Here is a 12,546-nt window from a genome sequence, read left to right as displayed (position 1 = left end):
ATTCATGTGTGATTTCTAATGAGATTTCTTTCCAGTGGATTCTTAAGGTCTTTCTACATACAAGACCATGTCATGTGAACACAGCAGCTCTTTCCTTGTTTCTTCTCTTTAGTTGGAGTATTTGATTGCTTTCATTTCTATAATTACTAGGGCTAACTAAGCAGTAACTGAGACTGAAGGAAGGAGGCCATGTCTGCACCTACTGGTCTCTGAGTCTGCACTTGACCCCTGCTGGTCAGTTTGGATATCGTTCTCAATCCCCATGCTGCTTCCTGGCAACCGACCTGCCTGCTCCCTCCCGAGGTCAAACTCCACCCTGGGCAAGGACTGGCTCCACCTCTAGGGCACCCAGGCAGCCTCTGGGGCACACAGCGGCAGCACACACATGGACCTGCCTCAGACCATGGGGCCACACGGACTGTGTTTGCAGCTCGGCACCATGGCTTGCGGGCTCCTGCTGCTTCTCGTCCCAGGCGAGGGTGAGGCTTCCCAACTGGCCACAGGAACCAGGGTCAGATTTGCGGTTAGAGCCCTGTAGGCTGGAGGACTGGCATCTGGGAGGCAGTGGGAGCTGGTGGGGGTAAGGGTAGTGGTAGTGAGAGTACTGGAGGCTATGTGCCTCAGACACTGTGAGAGGTGGTGGCTGCCCAGAACCACAGAGAGAGAGAGAGGAGGGAGGCCAACAGCAGGAGTTGTTTGTGGGCATCTTGTGGAGGAGGGGCTAGGCTACATATCTCACCCACCTGTGTGTGTGTGGCTGATTCTGAGTGCCAGTGGTTCTATGAATAAGCAGTTAGAGCTTCTCTCACTACAGGTTGATTCTTAGTGGCTGCTCTTGGCCAGAAGCCTGCAGCACCTCTGTGGGCCCTGGGCAAGGTCACTGGCCCTGGGAGCACAGGGAGCATTGGGCTGCAACTGGTTGAGGGGCCACAGCGCCCTTTAGCCCATGCACTTATCCTGGGACCAAAGGCTTTTAAAAATTGTTCATATGGCCCAGTACGATGGCCTAGTAGCTGAATCCTTGCCTTGCATCTGCAGGAATCCCATATTTTAGCTCCTGGCTGCTCCACTTCCCATCCAGCTCCCTACTTGAGGCCTGACAAAGCAGTGGAGGATGGCGTATGGGCTTGGGACCCTGCACCAATATGGTAGATGCAGAGGAAGCTCTGGGCTCTTGACCTTGTATTGGCTCTGCTCTGGCAGCTGCAGCCACTTGGTGAGTGAGCCAGTAGATGGAAGATCTTTCTTTATCTCCTTCTCTCTGTATGGCTGCCTTTCTAATAATAAAATAAAAATAAATCTTTAAAAAATTGCTTATATTCATATTGAAAGGCAGATTTAGAGAAAGAGGAGAAACAGGAAAGAGATCTTTCACCTGTGGTTCAGTCTCCAAGTGGCCACAAGGGCGGGAGCTGAGTCCATCTGGAGCCAGGAGTTTCCTCTGGACTCCCATGTGGGTTCAGGGGACCAAGAACTTGGGCCAATCTCTACTTTCCTAGACACATTAGCATTGACTTGGATAAGAGTGGAACAGCCAGGACCCAAATCCACACACATCTGAGGACCTCATTTCAACACCCTGAAAGCAACACAAAATCACATTCTTGACACTGTTATGATGAAATATGCACATCCCAAGGCCCACTAAGGATTCTGTAAAGTGAGAGTGTGTGCATCCAGCCATGTCCTAGACAAGGCTGAGCTGAGATGGCAACTAGGCAGCCACAGCAGCAGTGTCGGGGGCAGCTGGAGGGGCAGCCCTTCTTGATCACACCTCTCTGTCCACAGGCCAGGACGCCACAAGCCCCATCAGGATCACACACTCCGGGCAGGTGCGGGGAAGCCTGGTCCACGTGAAAGGCACCGACGTGGGCGTCCACACCTTCCTGGGCATTCCCTTTGCCAAGCCACCTCTGGGACCACTGCGCTTTGCACCTCCTGAACCTGCCGAAGCTTGGAGTGGAGTGAGGGATGGCACCTCCTACCCAGCCATGTGAGTTCTCCCAGGGTCCCCACCCAGCGTAGCATCAGGTCTGGGGTGGGTGTAGGAGACTCCAAGTGCTAGGCCAGGCCTGGCTGGCCTTCCATCCACAGCTGACAGCTGACAGTCCTAGTGTGCTGTGGGCTCCCACCTGAGCACTTCCAGTGGGCTTGTCAGGCTCCTGCCAGGCTGTTGGCTCAGAACTTGGCACTCTGGGGCTTTTAGTTCCAGGTACTGAATATGGAGGCCTATAGAGACCCAGCACCCAGGTTCAGCTTCTGCCACATTCCCGTGCAGCCAGGATAAGCTCCCTAGGTTGCCGCCTCCAGGTACTGCCAGTCCCAGAGATGGGCACCAGTGGAGGTTGGCACAGCACTTAGCTAACCCACAACCAAGGATAATGGCCAAGGGACAAGTGCATATTATAGCTAGGGGCTGTGCAGGAGTGATTAGAATCCAGGACATGGGCCATCCCACTGTCTTCCCTGGGGAAGGGACAGGCATCTACACACCAAGCATGGAACAGCCCATGCTCCGGGTCTGACTGTGCGGAGAGTCAGCACTGAGGTCAGCACCTGCAAACCAGATTTCTCACACAGACTCTGAGAGTCAGGTGTGTTATCTCAGCCCCCACCTGCCTGGAGGGTCCCTGCAAGTTGGTGCCAAACCAGTTTCCTCTGAGTCTTAGACTTGCATCTGGATTGGATGGGACATTAGGTCAGGCAAATGATTTAGCAGAGGTGCAATGGGAAGGGACAGTAAGGGTCACGGTCAAATCTGACTTGTGTCCCTGTATAGATTTTGCACTAATATCTGACTTGGCTGGTCCTAGGTGTCCACAGAACCTCGCAATAATGGGTGATGACGTTCTGAATATGCAATTGTCCCTGCTGTCCATCCCCATGTCTGAGGACTGCCTGTACCTCAACATCTATGTGCCTTCCCATGCCCATGAAGACTCCAAGCTGCCTGTAAGTGGGAGGCCATGGGCAGCTGGGGTGAGAGGACACAGTCCCCTCCACTAGTAACTGGAGGATGGGGAGGAATGTGGTAACGTTATCCTCCCGTTCTGTGGATTCTGGTGGGAGATCACACCCTGTTGGGTCCAGAAAATGCCTGTGTTCCCGGGTTGAGCAAATGAGCACTGGGCATGGGTTCTCAGGGACCTGGTTGCTGTGAGAGGTCAAAATGTGTGTTCCCTAAGTGGGCTGAGGACACCTGCAGCACCCTCCTGTTACAGAGCTACAATAGCTGATCGAGGGCTGCACTTGTCACAATAGACAGCCCATGGGAAGGGAGGCCACTCTGTTGAACATCCATGTTAATGATCAGAGACAGCACTTTAGTTTCCACCCAACACTTGGTGCTGCTGTTGATAGAACCAAATACTGATCATGGCATGGGACCCCAAAAGACAGGACCAGACTGCCTGGTTATAACTGGGTCCCAAGTTTGTGGCCAGGTTCCTGAAGTCTCACCTAGGAGTAAAGAGAGGTGGTAGCCTACTGGGTTCAGGCTGAAAGTAGACTCATGGTATCAGTTTTGATTTTCCAGGTGATGGTGTGGATCCATGGAGGTGCATTGGTTGTAGGCATGGCTTCAGCATATGACGGCTCCACGCTGGCAGCCTTTGAGGATGTGGTGGTGGTCACCATCCAGTACCGCCTCGGCATCCTGGGATTCTTCAGGTGAGCCTGGGCTTGGACCGGGCACTGAGGGAGGAGCATCCCAGACACAGCCCTACCATCCCTGTCCCTGCCTACTTCTCAGCACTGGAGACCAGCATGCCAGTGGCAACTGGGGCTATCTGGACCAAGTGGCTGCACTGCGCTGGGTGCAGCAGAACATCGCCCATTTTGGAGGCAACCCTGACCGGGTCACCATATTTGGCGAGTCTGCAGGGGGCAGGAGTGTGTCCTCACATGTGCTGTCACCCATGTCGCAAGGGCTCTTCCATGGAGCCATCATGGAGAGTGGGGTGGCCGTGAGGCCTGAGTTCATCACCAGCTCATCTGTGCCAACCCCCAGGGTAAGTGTTCTCCACTCGTGCAGCCTTGACCTGTAGCTGCCAGCTTCCTTCTCAGGGCCTCTGCTACTGTCTCTTTTGTCCTGATACGTGTACCATCAGGTGTCTCAGCATTGCCCACTCAGGGGGTGGCTGAGAGGCTCAGGGGTCACAACCCACATGTCTGTGCCTCAACAGAGTCTGACACAGTTCAGTGGCACTCCAAGTCCACCTTGTCTGTAGCCAGCTATGCAAGTGCAGCTCACTGAGGCTGAGATACTCCATGTCAGAGAGGGAGGACTACTGTGCATCCAGGACAACAGCTGTGCATCCACAAGACTCTGCTTCTGCTTCCCTCTGGGCCTTGGGCACCCTCTTTCCTCTCCTGCATGGGCCTCCAGCACCTGTGTGCTCCCTTCGCAGGTGGTGGCCAATCTGTCTGGCTGTGGCCAGGTGGACTCTGAGACCCTGGTGGGCTGCTTGCGTGCCAAGAGTGAAGAGGAGATGCTGGAGATGACCAAGGTGGGAGCTCATTCACTGTGACAAAGAAGTGATAGGTTCTGCAGCCCATTAACAGTCCTTAGGCTATCAGCTCATGCCAACCTCTTCCTGCCCTCCCAGCCATTGATGGGTTAAGTGACATAGTCCTTTGAGGCAGGCATGGGATGCTTACGGGTTGGGAATTTGTTTGAAAACCCCCTGGGATAAGACTGGGTTAGGGTAGAGCCTCAAAGGCATCAAAATAAGTCTGAACCTTTTCTCTGGCCCTGGATACCCCAGACCTTTATGACTATCTCCGGGGTTGTTGATGGCGTCTTCTTGCCCAGACACCCCTATGAGCTGCTGGCCTCTGCTGACTTCCAGCCGGTCCCCAGCATCATTGGTGTCAACAACGATGAGTATGGCTGGATCCTCCCCAAGGTGAGCCCAGACTGAGTTCCCCCGGAGCCTGATTCACAGTCAGGCCTCATAGTGTCAGAGCTTCCAGCCTTCCACCCCTAACCTGAGACTCACTGCTTAATCCACAGTTGTTCTCTTCCAGAGACACTAGGAATGAAATCCACAGAGAGGCCATGGAGGCTCTAATACATCAGACATCTGAGCAATGGGTGAGGCCCTGGGGCTACCTCCTGCAAACCCTGCGCGGACTCCCAGAACTGATACACAGCTGACAGTGTGTGCCTGGGAATGGGCTGGCCCCAATACTGCTCTATTGTCCCATTCCTTGTCTTTATTCTGGACCTTCTTCAGCTGCCTCTCTCCCTGGTAGCAAGCGGCCCTGACTGTACCCTTATCCCTCGGGCCAGATGCTGCCTCCAAGGATAGGGGAACAGTTGGTGGACGAGTACCTGGGTGACAATGAGGACCCAAAGACCCTCATGGCTCAGTTCCAGGAGATGATGGCTGATGCCCTCTACGTGATGCCAGCGCTCCATGTCGCCCATTTTCAGCGTGAGTTCACCCATGACTAAGGCCTCACTGGCCAGGGTTCTGCCCACACTTTTGGGTCTGAGGTGTGCCCTGTCCAGGCTCCTAGCCACAGATGGCTGGGTTCCTTGGCACCAGGTAGACATGTCCTTTGTCTCAGTTCACTCTTCTGCTAGTTTAGGAGATGGACATCTCAACCAGTGGACAGGAAAAGAGACAGGGTAGGAGCAGGACTGAGTTATCTCCACTGTGTCAATACCTCCCAGCTGCTAAGTGCATGACCAAGACCTAACCCAGGCCCTTACCACTGCCATTCTCACCTGGGCTCCACCAGCACTTCCCAGGTCACACCAGTGGGTTCTCTCTGCTGTCCTCTTGGGTAGTGTGGGAAGCTTGTGGAAGATACCTCCACCTGTCACCCTGTGCACTTGCCAACCAGGTTCCCACGCCCCTGTCTACTTCTACGAGTTCCAGCATTCACCCAGTTTCATGAAGGACTTCCGGCCATCACACGTGAGGGCCGACCATGGCGATGAAGTTGCCTTTCTCTTCAGATCCACTTTCCTTGGGACAAAAGGTGAGGCTTCCTCCTTCCCCAGCATGAGGATGCAGCACTTGGCTCTTCTGAGGGTGCACTGTGCCCAATGCTTGGATGACAGAGGCTCAGATGGGATCTCATAGCTCCCAGGGCTGAGCCAGGACTGCGCTGTGGGTGCTCCTCTGCCTGGCCACTGTGTGAGGATCTGTCCATTAGAAGGCTGAAATCTACTGGGCCAGTAAGAGGTCAGTGGCAGGTGAACCTGACACCGGGTTTAGATAGGAAAAGGAAAAACCAGGAATGTGTACTCAGGAGAAAGCAAGCTTCAAGCTGGAAACCAAGTGTGAAGCCCCATTGAGCTGATGCGTGTGGTCGTGGTGGGCAGTGGGCCTAGGCTGGTGAGTGTGGTCATGGTGGGGTTATGGGCCTGGGCTGGCAAGTGTGATCACGGTGGGATAGCGGGCCTGCATCTGCCTGAGCTGACCCTGTGTCCTTCACCCACTGCAGTGACTCTCACTGAGGAGGAGGAGCTGCTGAGCAGGAGGATGATGAAGTACTGGGCCAACTTTGCTCGCACCGGGTGAGACACTCCACTCTACCTCCATTTCCCCAAGGCGAGGGGAACCTAGCCTGTGAAGACTTTAGCAGCAGCAAAGTGTCCTTAGTCATGTGACAGTGCCCTCCCCAGTGGCATGATCCACTGGCACACAGAGGGTTCCTGGGGACCACAGGCACTCTCCCCATCTATCCCCACCCTGCATTCTGGTTTTGGCTAAGAGCTGTTATTCTCAGTGTCTTCCCTTGGGAGAGAGGGACACCACAAACCTGGTTGGCAGGTCCTGATTTGGAGTTGACATCAGAGGGAGGTTGCAGCTCTCTTGTACCTGCAAACCATCCCTCACCCCTCTTGACCTGCATGGTAAGCTCAGCTGTTCTTAGGGCACTCAGGTCTCACCATTAAGGCCTCAGAGGTCCCATGATCCCTCTTTCCTGACCTCTCATATACAGGAACCCCAATGGCGAGGGCCTGCCGCACTGGCCCGTCATGGATCAAGAGGAGCAGTACCTACAGCTGAGCACACAGCCTGCAGTGGGCCAATCCCTGAAGGGCCACAGGCACCGGTTCTGGGCCCAGACCCTGCCCAAGAAGTTGCAAGAGCTGATGTGGGCTGAGCAGAAGCGCACAGAGCTGTAGCTGCCTGTGTCTAGATGAGGGAACCCTGATCCCAGCCATAGCTGTCACTCACCTGCCCAGCCTGCTCCCAGCAAACCCTTGTGAAGGACCTGTTGCTGGGCTCCCTGCCCAGCCTGCTCTGAGTGTCCTGTGCTAAATGCACTCACCACCCCCCCATGAAACTGTGCCCATCAGTGGCTACAGATGCCCACCTTCCTCATCACCCACTGATACTGGGCCCCTTCTGCCTGCCTCACCTCCTCCTCACTCCACTCTGTTTCTTCCATCTCTTAGCCCCAAGCCCTGGGAAATAGTTGGTAGCTTATTTGGGGGTTGTTGTTTAACCCTGAGTGTCAGAAGCCTTGCACCTGCTCCCAGCATACTGAGTGAACTCATGTCTTTAAGTTGCCTTTAGGGAAGCTGAGCATTGGAAGCTGCCGTGTCCTGGTGCCCTCAGGCTGCCATGAGTGGCTCCTCCTTTTCCCTCTGTGTTGCCACAAATAAAGGCTCCCATTCCTTACTGCTGAGAAATACTCATTTGGGTAACCATGCCACACACTCATGCACCTGACATTTTGTAGGGCTCAGATATCAGAACATTCAGTACACTCACTGCAGATATACCTTTTACTGGTTTTATGTTCATCTTTTTAGATTGATACCCAGAAGCAGGAATTATTCATATTATGGTATTTTTAATTTCACTCTTTAAGAAACTTTGTGTCTTGATTTGAAGATCAGTTTTATATATACAGACAGAGAATCTTTCAGCCATAGGTTCACTCCCGAGTTAACTTCATCAGCTATACATGGGCCCAACAAAGCCAGGAGCTTCATCCAGTTTCCCCTTGGGTACCAAGGTTCAAAATACTTGGACTATCTCATGTTGCTTTTCTCTGAAGATGGATTTGAAGGTGAACTTCAAGGACAGGACCAACACCTATCAGAAGTCTATGTTACAGCCAGTGTTTTGCCCACTACACCACAATGCTGGCCCCAAATTCAGCTTTGGAGGAACTTTCATAGAGTTTCCCATGAGGTCTCTACCTTATCACATTCCATTTCAGTTTAGAAGTGTCCTCTTTTCTCCATATCCCTGCCAGTATTGACAAGTTTTTTCTTTTATCAGAATAGCTGCATTAATTAGTGATATTGAGTACATTTAAATAAATTTGTTGGGGACCAGTGCTGAGGCATAAAGTCCTGTAGGGGCACTGGTTCTATTCCTGGCTGTCCCTCTTGTCCCCTTCATATTCTTATTCATGAGGAAAGGGTGGGGCCTCAGTTGAATAAACAAGCAGCCAGGGACCTGCACTTGTGGGACGCTTGCTGGGGGTTTGTACAACTCTCTACATTGAGCTACACTTCTCCTGGACCTCAAAAGCTCTCCTTCCTGACCTTGATGAGGCACATGTGCATCTGGGCATGGCAGGTTAGACAGACTGACTGGGGAAGGGATGGACTCACAGGGCAGGGCTCCCAGTTCAGCTTTGTCTGTTGAGCTCCACTAATTGGCATGATCAGTAGGCTTCTTTGTCAAGGGGAGAAAAGAACTGATGTCAGAGTGAGGTGGGGACACGGGAAACAATGGGTTCCACCAGCACCAGGGCAGGGAAGGGCAAGGAGGATTAGGGAGGGGAGGGCGGAGGCTCTCAGGGAAAGTGTTTGAGAACCCAAGGAGCACCTGTGTGGAACCTGGAGCTTTCAGAAGTGGAAAAGTCGCACCTCCCAGCCTTAGCTAAGAGGCCTCCATGAAACCCAGCAGAAAACCCAGGGCACAGTTCTTTGTGGGGATTTTAACCTCATGCCTCCTCGTTGAAGGCCTTCTGTGTTTTCTAATCACAGCCCATGGCTGCTTGTAGTCTACCTCAACACTGAAGTTGTCTATGACTCTGGGATTGGAGAGGGTCCTGATGTGCTGCTGAACTCAGCCCTGCTCTCATGTGTGATCCCCTTGCCCCGCCCTGGCAGCAACCTCGCCTGCTCCCATCCAGGCTGATGTCTATCCTGTGCTACTCCCTTCTCCTCCTGTGGAACTCCTGGGGCAGCTTCCTGGTCTCACGAGGGCGTCACACATGTGCATATGCCTTAGAACATGGGATCACACCAGCTGGACATCAGCTGGACATCGTGGCCTGTGAATTGTCCCGGGCCAGGGTGTGGCTCCCTTAGGTGGCCACAAGGACCTATGTAGAGTTAGTGCCTCAGTAGGTGGAGGGCTGGCGCCTGGAAGGCAATGGGAACTGGAGGCGGTGAAAGCGAGGTGCTTGTGTGTCCAGGGTGAGGGAGGCAAGAAGTGAGCCCCAGCAGGAGGTTCTGAGTGGAGCTGTCCAGGGTCTGTCTTGTGACAGCTGCAAGGACAGGATTTCACACCACTTCTTCCTGTGCTTCTGCTGGGCTAATGCGGCTGGTCAAAGGATAGTATTGTACCTGCCTTTCCGTCCCCCACCTCTCATCTGGTGATGCCTTGCCAGGTAACTGGATCTGGGAACTGCAGAAGCCAATCCTAGGGTCCTTCTGAGATGCCAGGAGCGCCTGTCACCCCAGGCACTGAGCAGCAGGTGTTGGCAGATCCACCCTCTAGAGTGCAGGTGTTGATGCCTTACATGCCTGGCCTTGTTATCAAAAGCTTAGGCCATGCATGTCAGGCTCCTGGGTGTGTTCTTGATCCTTTATGTACTCATCAGAGGGCCCAGGACTGGAGCCAGCCTGTTAGAGCACCAGGTTAAATCATAACTTGGAACACTGTTCCCCACATGGGTGCACATTCCAGGTCAGCCTGCTCTGCTTCCAATCCTTCTCTCTCTGCTAATGCACCTGGGAAAGCAGCAGAAGATGGCCCCAATGCATGGGCTCAGGCACCCATGGGGGAGACATAGATGGAGTTCCAAGCTCCTGGCTTAGGATTGGCCCAGCCTTGGCTACTGGGGCTGTTTGGAGAGGAACCAGCAGACAACTCCATCTCTCCCTCTCTCTGAAGCACCACCGTGCTGACTGCAGATGCTGCCATCCTGGGTACCAGGAGCACCTGTGTAGAAGCTGTCCTTGTTCTCCATGTGATCTCATCCAGCTCCAGCTCACCTATTTCTAACAAGCGTGTAATATTGTTTCACTTCCTATTGCACCCTATATTTAGGGTTAGCACCTGTCCACAGAGGCCATTTTTTCTGCCTGCTTTTAGTCAGCCCAGTGGGTTGACTTGCTGGATGCTAAACCTCCCACATGTGTCACAGGGATTCTAGCACTGAGCCGTCACCATCTCCCACCACATCCTGCATCCTCCTAGAGTGTAAAATCCCAGAGCAGAGCTGTAACTTGGACACAGGCACTGTGTTAGGGGACACTGGCTGCCCAACCGGCACCTTCACTGCAGGGTGCATCTGCACTGTGCTTTCAGTTCTGGAGTGGCTCATATCTAGGATTACAACTGCTGTTCTTATGATAACAACACCTGTAATGACTCCAAGAATTGTACAGTTGGGTTCCAGAACAGTTAGACCATATTCCCTTGCCACCTGCACTGTACAAAGCCTCCAATTTTCTCACATTCTACCTACATTGTTGATGACCTGGCTATGTTTGTTGTCATTGTTATTATGTTTAGAGTCTCTTTCGCTCTTCATGCCACCTCCTGCCTTTGTCTCTCTTTTCGTTTTCTTATACTGTGCTGTTTATTGAAGAATCCATTGGACTTCTGGTTTTCTCTGGGGAGGATGGCACCTGGTGGGTTCTGCTGATGCTGCCCTTGGCGGTATCTACGAATCATTGCTCTGCTCCAGTGTGCTCTGTGCATTTGTAACTATTCTAGAGCTTCCTCAGGTTCTTGTTTTTGGTTTCAGCTTCCATTGTTGGTAAGGCTGCTACACAGTGTGTGTACTCTCAATAAGAAATATGTGATATTGGTTGTATTTCTTCATGTGACAAAATATGTCCTGGGGAGGAGACTGCACCAGCAGTGTTGAGGGCATAGGTGATACAGCGTCTCCCTGATTGTGCCTCTTTGAGCAAGGGACAGTTTCTGGACCAGATATCTGACCCAGAAGATCCAGAGGCTAATGGGAGCTGAGCCCGAGCATGCAGAATTGTAACCACCACATCAGACATGTCAGACCCACGACCCAGTGCTCACTCATACCCACTGAAGAGTTGTTGACTGTATCTTTTATTCAAATGGCCATCCATTCAACAGATGTGTGCTGGGGTGCTTACTACCCTGTGAACATAATTACCACGTCCCAAGGTCAAAGCTGAACAATGAACACTTTTGTTAGCCCCTCTGAATTCTTGTCAGAGAGCTGTTTTAAGATCTAATTATACATTCAACATTAGGTACCCTCCACAGTCTAGAACACTAGAACCATCACATCTATATGTATTTTTGCAACCATTATCCAACCACTATGTGATTGTCCCCTCTTACTTTTTTACTCTTTACTAACCACTATTATTCTCTCTACTTCTATGGCATCAATTTGGATAATTTCTAAAAGTGAGTGCAGGCCTAGCACTGTGGCATAGTGAGTTAAGCCAGTGTTTGTGAAACCAGTATCCCATGGCGCGTACCAGTTTAAGCCTTGGCTGCTCCACCTCTAATCCAGATTCCTGCTAATGCACCCAGGAAAGTAGCAAATGTCGGCCAAAGAGCTTGGGCCCCTGCATTCATGTGGGGGTCCTGACTTTGAACTGGCACAGCCATGCCTGTTGTAGCCACTCTGGGGTACATCAGCACATGGGAGATTTCTCTCTCTCTTTCTCTCTCTCTGTAACTCTGCCTTTCAAATAAATAAAAAAAAATCTTATACAAATATGTAAAATCAGCATGACTGTGTTGTTTTTCCGTCTATGGCTGACTTCTTTCACTCGACATGAAATCTTGCATGTAACCACAATGTTACAATGAGAGAATTTCATCTTGATGAGTGACTAACACTCCGTGGTGTGTCTATGCCAGAACCCCTTCCATATTCATCGCTCAGGGAGCTTGCCTACAGTCGGTGGTTCCAGGATAAACACTGCAGAGCAGGTTTCTCCCTGACGTCCTCTTTACACTTCCCTTGGATGCTGCCCAGTACCAGGAGTGTGGATCACATGGTAGATGTAGATCTATTACTTACGGGTTGAGCTACCAGCTCCTGGCCTTGCCCTGGCACAGGCCTAACCTCTGCAGTCATCTGGGGACTCTACTTCTCAGATATCCAAATAAAGAAATGATGAAATATGTTAAAAAGAGGAGACATGACCAGGGTTGGTAGGGGTATGAATTAGCAGGAACAAGCAAACTGAGTCCTGAGCCAGGGAGGAGCTCAGAGCACTCAGGGACAATCACTCCTCCCACAGATCATCCCATTCCCTATCTCTGGGGATTCTCACACCTCTGCTGAGAAGGCCTCCTGGCTTTCCAAATCCAACCCTTTGCTCCC

At 52.1% G+C, this 12,546-nt stretch overlaps 1 protein-coding gene across 1 annotated transcript; it reads left to right on the top strand.

The window, feature by feature from the left end:
- The first annotated feature begins 347 nt into the window (after window positions 1-347).
- LOC101531429 (cocaine esterase-like) lies at window positions 348-7,530 on the top strand. The gene is made up of 12 exons (XM_058675060.1): window positions 348-479; window positions 1,789-1,993; window positions 2,814-2,952; window positions 3,536-3,669; window positions 3,752-4,010; window positions 4,410-4,508; window positions 4,767-4,907; window positions 5,015-5,095; window positions 5,294-5,438; window positions 5,854-5,991; window positions 6,460-6,532; window positions 6,961-7,530. The coding sequence occupies exons 1-12, from the start codon at window positions 386-388 to the stop codon at window positions 7,145-7,147; spliced, it is 1,695 nt and encodes a 564-aa protein (XP_058531043.1). The 5' UTR covers window positions 348-385; the 3' UTR covers window positions 7,148-7,530.
- The last annotated feature ends 5,016 nt before the right edge of the window (window positions 7,531-12,546 follow it).

This window comes from Ochotona princeps, chromosome 16 (assembly GCF_030435755.1).
Source record: "Ochotona princeps isolate mOchPri1 chromosome 16, mOchPri1.hap1, whole genome shotgun sequence".
NCBI lineage: Eukaryota > Metazoa > Chordata > Mammalia > Lagomorpha > Ochotonidae > Ochotona > Ochotona princeps.
Note: the sequence above shows the minus strand (reverse complement) of the source record. Positions and strands in the feature narration are given on the sequence as shown.